Source organism: Lissotriton vulgaris, chromosome 1_1 (genome assembly GCF_964263255.1).
Source record: "Lissotriton vulgaris chromosome 1_1, aLisVul1.2, whole genome shotgun sequence".
Taxonomy (NCBI): Eukaryota; Metazoa; Chordata; class Amphibia; order Caudata; family Salamandridae; genus Lissotriton; species Lissotriton vulgaris.
In genome coordinates this window covers 1,191,449,865-1,191,466,847 of record NC_141685.1, presented here as the reverse complement: position 1 = coordinate 1,191,466,847, position 16,983 = coordinate 1,191,449,865, and the positions used below count along the sequence as shown (strand labels likewise).

General features: G+C 41.8%; 1 protein-coding gene across 2 annotated transcripts in view; it reads right to left on the bottom strand.

Annotated features, from left to right (window-relative positions):
• PRRX1 (paired related homeobox 1) overlaps positions 1-16,983 on the bottom strand; it is a 424,833-nt gene that overhangs the window by 40,684 nt on the left and 367,166 nt on the right. For both annotated transcript variants that reach the window (XM_086964440.1, XM_086964442.1), the window contains exon 3: positions 5,572-5,753. In XM_086964440.1, the coding sequence (XP_086820566.1) occupies positions 5,572-5,753 (182 nt within the window). The remainder of the gene's footprint in view (positions 1-5,571; positions 5,754-16,983) is intronic.

Below are 16,983 nucleotides of genomic sequence, written 5' to 3'. Positions count from 1 at the left end.
GTGGGTACAAGAGTAGGGAAAGCGTTGGATAGCGTAGGGATAAAATTTACTATTCCCACTCCAGTGGGTGCAACAGTAGGGAAAGCGTTGGATAGCGTAGGGGTAAAAATTACTATTCCCACTCCAGGGGGTGCAACAGTAGGGAAAGCGTTGGATAGCGTAGGGGTAAAAATTACTATTCCCACTCCAGTGGGTGCAACAGTAGGGAAAGCGTTGGATAGCGTAGGGGTAAAAATTACTATTCCCACTCCAGTGGGTGCTACAGTAGGGAAAGCGTTGGATAGCGTAGAGGTAAAAATTGCTATTCCCACTCCAGTGGGTGCAACAGTAGGGAAAGTGTTGGATAGCGTAGGGGTAAAAATTACTATTCCCACTCCAGTGGGTGCTACAGTAGGGAAAGCATTGGATAGCGTAGGGGTAAAAATTACTATTCCCACTCCAGTGGGTGCTACAGTAGGGAAAGCGTTGGATAGCGTAGGGGTAAAAATTACTATTCCCACTCCAGTGGGTGCAACAGTAGGGAAAGCGTTGGATAGCGTAGGGGTAAAAATTACTATTCCAACTCCAGTGGGTGCAACAGTAGGGAAAGCGTTGTATAGCGTAGGGGTGAAAATTACTATTCCCAATTAATTATTTTAAATTAATTACCAATTATATTTTAATTATTTACCAATTAATAATTAATTTAAAACTATAAATAATTTACATAATTATTTATTTAAAATAAATTACTTCCTACCCTATTCCCCTATAAACACACAACCCGCTACAGAAAATGAATTAATTTTTTTTATTTATTTACCAATTATTTATTTTTAATTAATTACCAATTATATTTTAATTAATTACCAATTATTATTTAATTAACAATTAGATTACATTTACATAATTAATTAATTATAAATAAATTACTTCCCACCCTATTCCCCTGTAAACACACAACCCACTACAGAAAATCAATTACTAAAAATTAATTATTTATCAATTATTCATTTTAAATTATTTAAAAATTATATTTTGATTAATTACCAATTATTATTTAATTAACAATTAGATTAAATTTACATAATTAATTATTTATAATTAAATTACTTCCCACCCTATTCCCCTATAAACCCACAACCCGCTACAGATTTATATTTCACAAATATTATTAAATATTAATAACTTACCTTATTTTCGATATTTTTGTTGTCTATATTTTATCTAGTCTATATTATGTCTAGTCTATATTTTTGATTCGATATTTTGGCGATTCTTGTCGATATTACCCGATATTTTTGTTGTCTATATTTTGTCTAGTCTATATTTTGTCCAGTCTATATTTTTTACTAGATATTTTGTCCAATCGATATTTTGGAATCGATATTATGTCTGTTTACCATCCGTTTTGGATCATCTCCCTAAAAAGGACATTCTGCATCAGTCCTCACTGATTTGTCGATTGCGAAGAGATTCTTCTATGTCTGAGGCTTAGTTTTTTTGCAGAGATACAGCATTTCTTGTAGAGCTCTTGTCTTTCCATACTACATGGATTCTCCTATGAAGTAGAGGTTAGTAGGGGTGACGTTTTTGTTTTTTTGTTTATCTTATAAGCTTGTTATGTGTTGAACACAAAAGAGTTTAATGTCATGACACAGGTAGCACCAAAAACTGAAATTGTCACCTCTCCAAATTTGTCTAGACATCTAGAAGAGCCCTGCATTAGCAAGAACATCTACAGGGGTTCACATGATTAGGCATACAGTGGTAGGGATTAATTAGCACCTACTCCGAATTTGCGCTTTGCTATTAGATGGTGGAAGCTGCTGGGATTAACATACTAAAAGTGCTCTGTACCATTAGCGGTTAACTTCACGGCCTCAAAATGGGGCACCCCAGAAGCTGAATTGTGCATAACATTGGAATAAAACTGTTTCAGAAGATAGCTACCAGGCTGGGCTTCATTCCGCTTCCCCAGTATTTTTGGTGGTAAATCAGCACTTACTGATAATGCAGGGGTGAGCAAATACATAAGTTGATCAGGAATTGTTTGAAGAGTAGAGGATGTGGAGTAATCGCCAGAGCTGTCGACTTTGTACATAGGGAACAGAGTTCGAGTCTGGGCGTCAGCTCAACATCCTATGATTCTGGACAAATCATTTAATTTCCACGAGCCGAAAAATGAAAAAAAACGAAGTCGTCCTTGTGTAGCGATACTGATGCTTATGTAAAGCGTTCCAGTACCTTCGGGTCGAATTCGCGCTATATAAAACTGCAAAAAAGAATAAAAACTAGTAATATATTATAACAATATCTCTTGAATATTCTTATCACAAATATCTTATGCATGCCTAAGTAATTAACAAATAAACGTTCTAATGGTGATCTATAAAACAGTATCTGATTGTCCTAAACAATTGCGGATCGGAAACACTGGAATGTCAAAACTTAAAACCAAAAGTTAACTCAGGCTTATCCTCCGTAATAACCACATTTAATTGGAGGGCATCACTTCTGATCATTAATGACCTGATCCTATGAACACCAGAAGGTAAAAGTCATCACAGTGGAGCATTCTCTTCTGGGATTCAGATGAAGTTGTTATTAAATTGGATACCTGCCGAGTATTGCTAAAAATTGAGCCTAGAAAATAAAGCACACAGTGATCTAGGAAAAAAGGACTCTGAACAGTCGGGAAAGTATAGGTTGTCGACAATTTCTCAGTCTTCTGCATGAAGTGACATGACACCAAGAAATTAAAGGGAGTGCACAATATTAAAAGAACCAAAGTAGCACCGCTTATAATTGGAGCAACAGTTCACATATTTTTCAATTGAGTCTAACCAAATTGAAAAAGAAGGATTCTTAGGCACAATGACTAGCAAGAAGAGTATTTCAATTACTGTGGAAACTAGAAGTAAACAAGCGGGAGGAGTGGGAGGAGTGCATGCACGCACGCTAAGCAGCAGCTGTTTGCTCCTTTTCAAAGCACACACTCGTGCTTGTGGTGCGCCGCTGTGCATTCCCGCAAGCTGTATGCCGCCACATGCACTAGTATGTGCGTGGAAAAAGAGCTGTACGACAGCTAAAGGACTCCTATGCAGCGCATGTCCGCTGCATAGGTGAGCCCTAAAAAAACAAAAGCCTTGGTAACCAGTTTACAAAGGTTTGTAAATATGCAAATGGTCTTTAAAGACCTGTGAAAAACTTGGGAGTGCCGGAGTAAAGACTCCAGACCCTGCCCAGCTTGAGCCGCAACAGCCTGGGGTGAGACACACAATGGGGTGGGGTTTGGGGGCTGAAGCTCTTTTAGCCCTATGGGCATTGGAGCAAGTTTTAAAGCACAACGTGTGCTTTCAGGATCCAGGATCATCTGAAAGCACACATTGTGCTTTTAAACTTGCTGCGTTTCTTTTATTAATGCAGCACAGCTGCATGGCTGGTTGTGGGCCTTTTGAAAGTATTTATGTAAATCTTAGCCTCCCCAAACAAGGATTACATTTCTGATATATACAAGGAGGAAATTAAGGTGTGTGAGGTTACCGGTGGAGCCATTTTGAAAGGTGAGTGGGTAGAAGAATTTATGAAGGACTAAGTATTGCAGCAGGATTGAATTTGTTTTGTTTCCCTCTGGCTTGTCAAGGATGCGGTGGTGTGATCAGGAATTGAGAAGCCATTGGGAGGTGAGGGAATTGTGTTCAATTAACATCTAGAGAGATGGAAAGTTTCCTTAAGGAATGGGGTATTGGGCATAAAAATTCTTCAGTGTTTCATCCTGAGTGCAATGGCATGATGGAGAGGTTGAATAAAGTTCTAAAAGAAGCAATACAATGCTCAAGGAGGAGTGGCAAATCGTGGAAGGATGAAGTGTGCGATAAGGTAAAAGTGTGCAGGCTCACTCCTCATTCTACCAGTGGATTGTTGCCTTTTGAATTATTTAGAGTTAGGCGTCTTCATTGCCCAAGTTGGATGCAGAGAATGAAAAATGGCATCATGGTAAAGAGAATGGAGGATAAATCTTGGAAGGAATGGGTAATGGAGAAGATCAAAAGATAACAAAAAAGGGTTTGACAGTTGCAAGGGTGTGAAAGTTACAAACGTGGAAGTTGGTAATTGGGTGAAGGTTAGACTTCCCAGTGAGGGGGTCAGGAAGTTGTACATTTAGCAAAACCATAAGAGTAAAAAAATGTTTAAGAATGCGATCAAGATGGAGGACCACAGGGTGTGGAATTTGAATAGAGATGCGCCATATCCAATGAAGAATCATATGGAAAGTGAGGCCTTGAAACAGGAGAATTGTGCCACCAATTGTAAAAGTGTGGAAGTTGATGATGGTTTGAGAAGGAGTTTTTGGTCAAGGGTTGTACCGCCATACTTGAAAGATTATACAATGAGTTAATCGTATTGTACTCGGTGAAATCTATTGATGAAGAAATGTGTTAAAAATATATTTTAGGAATGTTGACGTAAACCCAGCCTGGAAACACCATGTATATTTAATATTTTAAACTGCAGCTGCAGATCACAGATTCGTCAGTGTATTAGAATCTGATGTTAAAATGATCTGTCTTATTTAGTCATTATTAACACTGAACCATAAAGAAGATTTTAAGTATGTCATTTCGAAGATATAAATATATATTTTAAAGCTTTATTCAGTATTTACACCAATAGACTAAGGTGTGATATAGAGCAAGTACTACCTATTCTGCACTCGCTATAGCTGAGTTAGTAAACTCAGCAAACCAATGTTGATAGAAAATGTGATCCGCCAAGGTTCAATCATATGAGTGACATGTTAGGCACATATCTCTGCAATGCGTCCGTTGATGGGCTCAATGATCCTACCAACCATAGCTGTTAACTTAAGTCTATTATTTATTTGAGAAAGCTTTCATTGATACCTGATTGACTCTTATTGATCCTACATTGGCTGGAACGAATGGGGAATCTTCTGAAAGGGAGACTTTCTGAGAAGTGGCAGAAGGAGAGAGGATGATGAAGGGAAAGAGTGAAGATGGGTAGACTTGTACAAACTACCACTTTAAAAGTGAATTGCCATTCTCGTTTGTGTATACACCGAATTCTGAACATTTTTTAAATGGTGCTTTTGTCTGAAATAAAAACATCAAATTACGTTCCCAAATTGCGTCACCAAAGCATGTTACAGGTTGTAATGCCATTACCCTTATATCATTAGTCTTTCCTTATTATCCGGAATGTATCAGAAAATATCCACCACGCCACTAATAATGTTTTGATGAGCTTTCCTGTAGGGATTGCAGAATTCATGGGGAAAATGTCTTGATAATCATATTAAAGTTATGGAAAATGGAAACTACTCCATGTTTTAACATGGATTTCTGTTATCCCCTTTGGAAGATGAAACCTTCAGCCAAAATAGCATGCAATGTGATTTTAAAGATGTTGGTGGTTCTAATGTTTGCACATATGAACGAAAGTCTCATTTACCACGTTTGTGGGGACATAGAATCTTAGTAATGTATTTATAATGTTCATGTCACACAACGCTTTAATTAATGGACAAACAAAATATGTGTTTGATAACTGATGGGGGAATATAGTCACCTGTATGGAGAGGTTGTACCCCAGGATAGATATTCGTTGGGTCGTGCAGCAGGGCGCGGTACTATGGGTTGTTCAACAGCTGTCATGTCCCCAGAATAGGATTTTAGAAGGGAGGCATTCTTATTGGCCAGCATGGCACGTTCATTTCGGCGGAACTTCGCTCTTCTATTCTGGAACCATACCTGTGTGTAAGAAAATGAGAACCAGATATTTTAGGTGTTATTCTTTTCATTCTTAACTTACTCACAAGCACAACTATATGTACGTGAATATATGTACTATGCAAAAAAGAATAATCTAATACATGTAAGCATATTTCAAGCATGCATGTGTATAAAAGATCATTTTCATAGTTGTGTATAAGTCTGTGGTGAGTGTGGTTAAATGGATCTCTGTGAACCAGCACATTTGTTCGGGGAAAATAACAATTCCATATCAGAGAGGAGCACTGATGTACGGCTGCAGTTTGATGCAGTTTGGTGAATCTTTCGTTATAGAAAATGTATAGAATGTATATTTTTCACGATATGTGAAAATAATTTATAACCTTTTAAAATCATCTGTTAAGTAACTTTCCACAAATTTAATTGAACATTTGTAAACATAACTTTCAATATAGTCTTACAAAATAATTATATATTACATCATATGTTGATGAATGTATGTACAAACATAACCTAAAATGTGAAGTATTAATCTTTAAAAATAATTATACAAATCGCTTTAAATACATTATATCATACATTTTATTTTGGAAACATGCTCATTAAAATTCAAATATGTGCCCACTCCACTTTAAAAACTGCATTAACATTGATTTATACACCAGTTTAAAATTATATGAGAGATGCCAGGGCAAACCATGTCCCAAAATGGAAGCTTTCATGGACCTTCCAAAAAGGCTTCTGTTTTTTCTCCATCCATGGCCCAAGGGCATATTAGAGGGGGTAGAACGTACACTAAGAGCAAATCAACAGTTGTGTCCATGGGACTGACCGGTTTCCGACTCCGTTCTGTGCTCTAACTTCATATGATTCGAGAGTGTTCAGCGGGCCTGACTGAGGGGCTGCATGAGTTGTGCAGAACAAATAGCGGCACTTGAGGTGGCAAACAAGTGCCCATACCTACAGAAGTCAAATAGGTAACCATGATGGCACCAGATTCACATCACTCACTGGGCATCGGTGAAGTGAAAAGCAGAGGTCGCACTTGACCTGCTTCGGATTGAGAATGAGCTGGCGAGAAGCATTCTTCTTCCTCACAGTAGATCAGGTCCGTGAGACACTAGGATTGTGACCCAGGGGGCAACATCAACCGATGGCAAGTTCTCAAGACAGGTGAAGGTTGGTTCAGACCGGTGCCAGCAGCGCCAATGGTGCTACCTTGTTTGCCTGCTTCAGCGGCCTTCCCTTCCTGTGTCTGGGTCGGCGGTAGCGGGCAGCAACTCACGGAGCGACGAAGGTACCACAACAGATCGGCTCCCGTATGCCATTGTCCCGAGCTGGTATGGGGGCTGCTGAGGTAAGGCAGCGGCACTGGCATGGGCGTAGGAAGTGTGGGGGACGCGGGGGACATATCCCCCTCAGATTTTGGAGTGGGGTGGACACGGGGGACAAGGGTGGTGGGGACGAGGGGACAAAAGAATTTCCCCTCACCCTTCTAATATTCGAAGGGCCATTAGCTTTGTTATTCTGCAGTAAGGCTTGGCCAGTCTGGAAAGGGTAGAGAAGGAAAAAAAACTCTTTTCCGTCCTGCCCAGAGAAGGCAAGGACAGTGTCCGCTTCTCCTGCTCTGCCTCTGGTAGCTTCCCTCCTCCCCCCTCTCTCTCTCTCTCATTATTCCTCCATCTCTTTCGGTCTCTGTCTCGCTTATCCTTCCTTAAGTGCTGATTTCAAAAGACAGCTGTTACATACTCCCCTTGCCTCTCCCTTTCTTTATGTGTTCCCCGTGAAATGGATCCAAAAACGAGCAGGCTGGAAATGTCCTAATTTTCTGACAGTGTTCTTCCAAAGTACAACCTCGGGACGGAGAAAAAAAAATATCAAAATAAGTAAAATAATTAAACAACCAACGAAATCAATACAGAGTAGTCAGCAGACAGGCCAGATTGTTATTTTCACCCATGCACCTCAGCGCTGCTTTACAGAGTTTTCCAGTGAAGCGCTACTTTCTTTTTATCTTCTTCTTTGAACAACATTGTTTTCCCAGAGTGGGGAAGTGCACCATTCATAAAGGGACTGCAATACCTGGTTGAGGGGTGGAGTAGAAAACGTTTAATATGAGCATTTAAGTGTTTTAATTATTTTAGCCTATAAAATGTGTACCGCAGCTCTCTGTTGAGGGATTTGGTCTTTTTTAAACCAAATTGCTTGCATTTTGTAAGGATATAAGCAATGGACATTGAAACGGGTCCCTTCCTGATCCTGTAGTCAAGTCCTGAATTTTTCAGGCAAAATCAGGTACTGATTTCTGAATAATGAGTTTAAAACTGTTAAGGTAACCATGTTGTTCCTGTTACATTTCACATGCTTTGCTCATCCTTGCATTCAGTGTTTGCTTTTTACAGGGTGTTGTTAAATTTTTTCAGGCAGCATTTTACTCTTGTCCAATGCATAATTTGAATTGAGTCTCAGCACAATTGGGTTGTAGCTGAAGGCAGTGCCAGTTTCTCCCAGTGGGGCAGTATGGTGTTCAGTGGGGGAGAGGATGTGGCACTCTGGCAAGAGCTGCCAAATTTGGAACTGGAGCACCATTTTCAGCCTTCATGACCAGTCCACCAGACCACACTCCTGACAGAGCTCATTCCGATGCTACACCTTAGAAGGCCCAAAAGACCTTAGAAGCCCTGGTGTCTTAGCACCAGCAGGTGGACCCTAAGGGTGGCAAGTGTGAGTTACCCTTGAAGGCCGGTCCACCACAATCCATGCAGTTCACCTCCAGTCCTGCGAGCAGGCATACGAAGAAGCACACACTAGAGCGACAGTGACTCTGTCACTGAGGTCACAAGACCCTTGAGGCCAGTCCACCTCGTCCATTGGTACCTCCATTGGACTTTTTCAACACTAGTAGTGCAACTTATATGGGGTTGGCAATGTTGGATTTGCATGCACATTAAGCTTAGGGGGTGATTATAATGGTGGTGGGACTGCCACATCACCGCGTCGTTGACAGTCCCATCACCTTTGATGACTGCATTACTGCCCGCCATATTACAATGGCGGACCGTTCCCTGGTAGTCGGAAAGACTGATCACCACACACTTCTCCCTTCCATAGGGAACGGAGAAGGCTGGGATCCTTGTGTCTTGCAGAAAGGAGAGAAAAAGGTGTATCTGCTCTTCAGGAAGGATACACAATGAAGAAAGGGCCAGAATAGCCACTCTGGCATTTCCTTTGTGGGCTGCAAGCTAATGATGCTTAATTTAAGTTGGTCTCTGCAGGTGAGGCGTAACTGTATTCTTTGTTAGAGACTGGTACATTATTTAAACCATCAGACTGTGAAACCGAACAAGAGAAAGGCATCAAGAGTTGTTGGCAGAAGGAGGAAGGGAAATATGGAAAACAGAGAAAAAGGAGTAAGCAAAGATGAGAAAGAACCTGGAAGAGGGAGATAATGTGGAGGGAGAGTATGTTGGTGGATAAAGGAGGCAGGAGAAGAAATCAGATACAGCCTTTTTATTCAACATCTCAGCTCCAACAAAGATTCCCTCACTACCACCCTTTAATAGTGCTGCCCAAGTCTCCATAACCACTCCCTCAGATGCATTTAATTAGTTATATAGCGCCACTCATACCAGTGCAGGGTGTCAGCACTTTACATCATTCACACTACACAGAGGCAGTCAATCATAGGTGTGTAAATCTGTGTATAGGAAATTTTAAACAAAACTACAGAGTGTATGAGTCACATGGCATCCATACTTGTAGACAGTATTGTTTAAGAGTGCTTGGTCTGGATGTTGGAAAGTGAGTTAATAGTAGGGGCAAATGTATATCTGTCCCTGGCAATAAGGACATTACCTCAATATATAGCTCCATACCGGTCTAAATTATTCTCATGCTCAACCCTTGGTAGCTTGGCTGTGAGCAGGTATGTAAAGCATTTAAAAACACCAATTCAGTAAATAATTAAGACACAACACACAATAAAAATCCAACACCAATTTATAAAAATACAAAATATTTTTCTCTTTAAAATGAAAAAAATCCAATGTAGGGAACCAGGAATATGACTTTTTAATAATTTTGCATGATATAGCACATAGAAACGTATATCCCTTTTTGGTACATCTGGTCAAGCTGGACCTGCTCAAAGTCAAAGTTTCAGGCCAACAACGATGAAGCCCTGCGCGACTACTCCTTGCGGTAGGTCTCGGTCAAAGTTTTTACCTTCTGACTTAGGAACTTTTTTGGAGCTTTTCTTCACGGGGTCCGTCGAAGCTCTCAGCCAGCCCTGATTTGGTGAGGGTTCGCCGGCTTGCCTTGCAACAAACTCCCGGTCAAACTTATGGAAGTCCAACCTCTGGAGCTTTCCAGCGGTACGATCTAGGGATGTAGGCTGGCACACAGTTGATGGTGGGTGGCTTGGCTCTCATGGTTGGCCTCGGTTACCTTTTCTAAGTTCGGATTTAGAAATGTTTGCAGAGCTTTTTCTTGCAAGGTCTCTCAATGCTTTTCACTAGGCTGGATTTGGTGAGGGTTCGCCAGCTTGGGTTTCCGCCTACGGCCGATCAAACTCTGGAAGTCGGACCCCTGGAGCTTTTCAGCGGGAGGAACCTGGATGGCAGGCCAACTCATGGTTGATGGCTGTCAGCTTGGCTGGCCAGAGTGAGTCGGTCCACTTATGGAGCTTTTTACCAAAGTTGCTCCAAACTTCTCCAAACCTCTGGAACTTCTTCCTGAAGTTTTCCAAAGGGTCTCAAAGTGTCCAAAACGTACTCCAAGTGTCTGGAATCTCCAAGGTGGTCCTTGAAATGGACTTCAGTTACCACAATCCACTTGGACAAAACCCCTTCAAATTCACTGGTAGTTCTCCAGGCTGGGGATTCTTGGTGGTCCAGACGTGCTCTGTTAACCTTCAGCTTGCAGGGAGTCCACTCTTTAGTCCTTTTGAAGCAAGGTAGTCTATAGGACTGTAATTCCAGACTGTGCAATAGGCACAATCTTCAGTCCAGGACCTGGTTGGTTCAAATCAAACTACTCAGCAGGGACCCTTCTTCTCCCAAGTTTGAAGCAGCATCATCAGAGAGGCGTTGTCCCTTTCAGATACTTATTCCAAGTTCTCTGGGTCAAGAAGGAGGACACTCCTGACCACATCCTCTAAAGTGTGGCATTATTTTCCCAAATAGAGCACAATTTCTCTAAAATTCATCATGGCTGGTTTCCAGCAGAGGGAGCAGAACTAACTAAACCAGCTTACAGGATGGCTTCATCTACCTAGGTCCACTTCCCTTACATCTGGGAATTCCTCATTAATCCCCCCCCCCATCCGGCTGTGGGAGAGGTGTAAATGAAAGTGATTTTTCCAGCTTGTCTCCTTCTCTTGAAGAGCATTGTTTACTACCCATTCCCCTGGCTCTGGCATTCCTATGCTCAGCAACCACTACTCTCAGACAGGCCACCTAACTCCAGGGGTCATTTATCACCTCTTCAAATAGCGAGTCCAATCCATTTACCTCTGACCAATCAAGGCAGGGCACTAGAGGGCTGAATTGTGGCTTGCAGACAAGAAAGGCTTATAACTTCTTGTCTGTACATTTTAGAATAAATTTAACAATACCACATCGTTGCATTTATCATTAGCATTCTTCTGAGTCCTTTAATACTAGTTTTATGGCTTTCCTTTATCTATTTATTAATTAATAACCTCTTGCAATGTTGACATATGGGCTGGGGATCTGCAATGGAAAAATGAACTGGCCAATTTTTCCAATACCATTGGCTATATAAGGATCCCAGGGCATATAACACTCATTTTATAAGGGTCCTCCTTGTGGATACCTGACCTCTAACCCCTGGGACACCTAGGGGAACTCCTGGGGATACCTAATATGCCCCAACATTGTAGGTTATCAATTTGTAAATGCCCCAAACCCAAAAGTCAAGCTTGGGCACAATTTGCATTTTAAAAGCAGTCCCCCAACACGGGCTTGCTTTTAAACTGACTTCAGACTACAGCAGTGCACACATGCAAGTGCAGGAAGGGCTGCTGGCCTCTAAACCACTATGCCCTAATATATAATAGGGACTTAAAGGTAGTTTCAATCCCCATGCCCTATTATGTACTAGGGCCATGTAGGAGAGGTCATGTCAATCATGGAGGTACCCTACCCATAGTGCACCCTAGTGTATGTAGGTTTTTTACTGTATTTGTAAGTGTCTCTTTCAACATAGCACTGGCCCTGGGCCTGGTTAGTCAGAGGCCAGGGTCAGTCAGAGTGAGGTACCACCAGTACAAGTCAGTAAAAAGTTAGGGAGTGCCCAGGGCACAGATGGCTTTGCAACACCAGAGAAGCACAAACCCAGCATTTAAAACATAACACCATGGTTTGGGGTTCTCTTTAATAATCAGAATTGATTTCCATCCTAATGAACCCATTTTCCAACCTTAGGATAATGAAAGACTGGGTAAAAATCATAACATTCTAATCTATACCTTGCAGTTTTCATGCAGCTCTTTGATGACGGTTAATAGCTCACTGTTCAATGTTAGGATTTTAACTTATAAACTGCAAATAGCAAAAGAATCTCTCAGACAAAAGCAGTAACTCACTAACCTATTTACATTATATGCATTTTGTGATCTGCGTGGTACACGTTCTTTGCAGCAGGCATATTAACACATTGTGGCTACCTTACCATGAGTCAAAACCTCCAGTAGTCAGACCTCTGATCCCACTCAATAAAGATCATTAATCACCGAAGTTATCTTCACATTTTTATTGTTGCCTGAAAATTGCTGGAGACCGGGAATGCAGCAGCAGGTACTTTTCAAACCATAATGCACTTACAAACACGACGACCCTACCCTAAGTCAGCGACCTATGTTTGCTCGGTGCAGCAAGATTCATATACATGGTTCTTTAACATTTGGTCTGATTACTATATGAATGTAAATAACAATAAAGCATACATACAAACTGTGACTACATGCCTGCTTTTCTCAATATTTCACTTCAAAACTATGCAACTGTATTTGTTTAACGGGCGGTGATTTGTATAGGGTCAATGGAAAGTCCACAAGGTTGTCCCTGTCCCCCCAGAATTTTAGTGTCTCCTACGCCCCTGGGCACTGGGCAGGGGGTGGGGGGGCATGCAGCGTCGGATTGCTAACGCGGGCACTCGGGCAATGCCCGAGGGGCCGGTGCTGAGTTTCATCTGTGGGCTGCTTTTTGGAGCAGTCTGGGAGGCAGATTTGGGCGGTGTCACTGTTGTTCCGGATACAGCCAGTGGTCCAATGGGTGTCTGAGTGGCCTTTCTGGAGGCAGATAGGCGCTCATTACCTCCCATTTAGCAACAGGCAGTGGTGTCACTTTCTTTCTCTCACTGGGCCGGCCCATTAATGTATGCATGCCTAGCGGAGCAGGGGGCCTGAGCATAAGTGGCCTCCCTTGTTTTCAGTCACCAGTGTAAAGTAAACTAATCCGTGTAATTTTTTGTAACTCCCCCTCCCCCTTTTTTTTAATAAAACTTCGCCAAAGCAGTGTTTTGAGTAAGGCCAATATGCAAATGTGGGCCACTTTTTTTTTGCGTGCCCGGGTCGATTTTGAATCCCAATCCAACCCTGGGGGCATGTGCAGTCTGAGTGCCAGGCGAGTGCAGTCCACTGGGGCTGGGGAGCAGGATGTTTCGTTCTGTTCCCTTGCTTCTACATGAGGGAGTCTGTCATTGGGGGCTTGGGGGTGGCATTCGAAGAATGTCCACCCCTGGGATGATTCGGGCATGGTATTGACCAAAGCAAGCGCGCTGGCGAGGCGCCAGCTCTAGAACGAGGCGGTTTCAATTGCTGCGTTCTGATTAGTGCCAGTTGGGGGTCCTAAGGCAAGTTAGGCGGCAGCTCTGCCGTTTTTGTGCCATTTATGTGCTCAGAGCTTGCCTTTATCAATATTTAAATGGATGTTTTTAGTGTTTCTAACAGCCTGATTCATGAACGGGCCGTTTTGCGAGGCTCAAATAGCGAATCATAAGGAATCGCTATTTGAGACTCGCAAAACGGTATTCATATAGGAATCGCAATATTAATTGCGATTCCCACTGATTCCTTATTTGCGATTAGCTAATTGCTAATCGCAAATAAAGAATAACTCCCCATGCATTCCTATGGGCCAAAAGGCCCACAGGAATGCATGGGGAGTCATTCCTCATTTGCGATTAGCAATTAGCTAATCGCAAATGAGATTGCGAGTACAAGGGTGCCAGGGGTGTCCAAAGAACACCCTGTAGCACCCCTGCAATGGAAATTAACACAGGTGTTGCACACACACATGTCCAAAGGACATGTGTGTGTGTAACATGCAACTCAGAAAAATGCATTTAAATGCATTTTTCTGAGTTTTCGCAATTTACCACGAGGTTTGACCTCGCGGTAAATTGCAGGCCGAAATTGCGATTTCGCAATTGGAAAATGGATGATGAATTACATTTAAGGAATCTCAAATTGAGATTCCTTAAATGTAATTCCTCGCAAATATGCGAATTAGCAAATAGCGATTTTTGCATTTGGGATGTTGAATCCCAAATGCAAAAATCGCACTCGCAAAGGGCCAGATTCTCAGAATCTGGCCCTTTGCGAGCCGATTTAGGCCTCATGAATTAGGCTGATGTTTTGTTCGAGCTAGAGTTATTTCACGTGAATAATTAGGGGTTTAACTTGCTAAGAAGTGTGACTGTGCCATCTAGTGGATAAAAGCATTTGTGCAGAAGATAGTGAGAGTATTTTTAACATCAGGATGAAATGCTTTATAAATAACTGTATATGAATCATTGCTTATGTCCCTGGATTTGTTTAGTATGAGCATTTGAACATTTTTTAGTGTGAGTGAAAAAAACATATATGCCTTGTGCTTATTTTGGTTTCTAAAGCTTGTGAATGAATAAATGACACAGTGAAAATACAATGGGCTATATAACATGTAATAAAATATTGTAGAATTTATATATGGGGTACATGGATGGGATTTACGGCTATGGTGTAGTGGTCATGCCAGTAAGGAATATGCATTATTGTGGAGCGGCTTCTTTTCTGGTGCCATTTTTTTTTTTAACGTTCTTGTTAATTTATTTTAAATTATGGCTGAGTCCTTGCGCACTTTAGGGAGTCTTTTGAGCAGCTTTGTTACTCAGGGCAGGATGTTTTTTATTGGTCTTAGGGGTGCTGGGTAAGGCTTTGACAGGATGTGCTTTTGGTAGAAAATGGGGTAATGGCGCCAACTGTGGGGATTTAACATAGGACTAATGTTGATGTTATTCAGGTCACTGCTTGCTTAAGTTTAACTACTAAACATGATATTCCTTTATTATTTTCTCTTTTTAGGCTTTGAGGTTGCCAGCGTCAGTGATTCTTTCCCGAAGGGAAGAAAGAAGACTATAGCCAGTTAAAAAATAAGGTAACCCATTGGTTACACCAAGACACCAGGGAAGGACTAGGAGTTGGACACAATGTTATCATGGTGTGTCAGGTTTCCTGGTTGGGAAATTCTTGCAAAACAAAAAACGGCGACTGTATTGTGATACATTTTAACTGCCCAAAAATACCAGAGAGGATTCTTAGGGATGCAGAGCATATGGGAAGACATAATGGCCCAGGCATAGAGATCTTGCCCCTTGGTTTTTTCTATAGGTCGCACATAGAGGATCACTATAATAGCTGGAAAAGGGGGTAAAATGATAGGTTTTACACTATTAGGGGACAACAGGGAAAGGGTACACCATTGATGAGCTTGCTAAAGGTACCAACATGGGGCGGGCATGGGGACCTTTCCCCTTTAGATGTAACCAATCGTTATGCAGCCCTTTCCGGGCTTAATGAGTGTGACTGACTGACTGAGGATTGTTCTGTTGACCACTCTGCCGACAGCACAATTATAGCTAATATTTTCCATCTCCCACAGTTAGCCCAGGGTACGAGGTTGTAGCTAAGGTGACCAATATTGATAAACATGCACCTTATGTGGATGAGGTGATTAATAACGAGGGTCTGGCTGGGGACCAGTCGGCAAATGGTGATGAGCCTTGTACTACTGTTGAAATGGTGTCCCCTCCCCCAAACTTAGCTCCAAATACAGGAACGGCACCCCCACCTGTGGATGGTTTAAGCACTCTCAATCTAGCCAATGTAGGGCTACTGGAAGAATTAAGTGGGGATGGGGGGATGATAATATCTTGGAATATCGCGGGGTTGAGTTCTAGATTACAATCTCCTGAATGGCTTACTTTTATAAACAGTTTCGATATTTGTCTCTTTCAAGAGACTTGGGCATGTGATCCCCAGTTTCTCCAGGGCTTTTTAAATTTCTCTGTACCAGCAACCAAGGGTCCCAAGGGTCGGCCGAAAGGGGGGTAAACTATTTGGATACGTCAGGAACTATTTGATAGGGTCATAGAGCTATCTACTAAGAACAGGGATATTCAGCTGATTAGGCTATCATTGGGTTCCTTGGGTACCTTGGACATCTATAATCGTTATGCTAGAGGGTCAGGTGGTGGGAAATCTCTGGTTTTGGCTGCCCTGGATTCCCTGATTGGGGTACAGCCGAGCGAGAATAACATGATCGTCGCCGGCGACTTAAATATGACCTTTGAGCCACTTACAAAATGTGATTGGCGATCAGGAGAAGAGGAGGATTCCCAGTGGGGGATTCCTAAACTGGAGTTAAAACCAATAGATAGATGGACAGATAATATAATCCAAATGAATGCGATATGCTGCGAAAGAGGGCTTAGAGCATTGAACGGTAGAACTATGAGTGACGGACAAGGTGAAAATACCTTTGATAATGGTCGCTCAAAAAGCAGGATTGATTATGTTATCTGTAATCTGGCAATTTGGCACCTTATGAAGGACATGAAGGTAGTGGCTAGACAAGAGAGCGACCATAACCCCCTATGTATAATCCATCATTTGTGGGGGAGGGAGCAAGGGGGGGTCGAATAGGGTTGAGCAGGTTTTATTTGAGATCGTTCCAACTAATGATATGAGGCGGGTAAGGTGGGAACAAATCAAGAGGCATGATAGGGTTCTGGAAAACATCAATGAAGAACTGGAAAAAACCTTTTCCGCCATGGCCACCATTGTTGGGGTAGAGAATGATTTGCAGCAAATCACCAACCTTCATGATAGCTTCTTCAAAAGCATAAGGAGTCACCTCATCAAGTTAGTAACAAAGCCTGCTGGCAGTAAATTATGGTTAAAAAG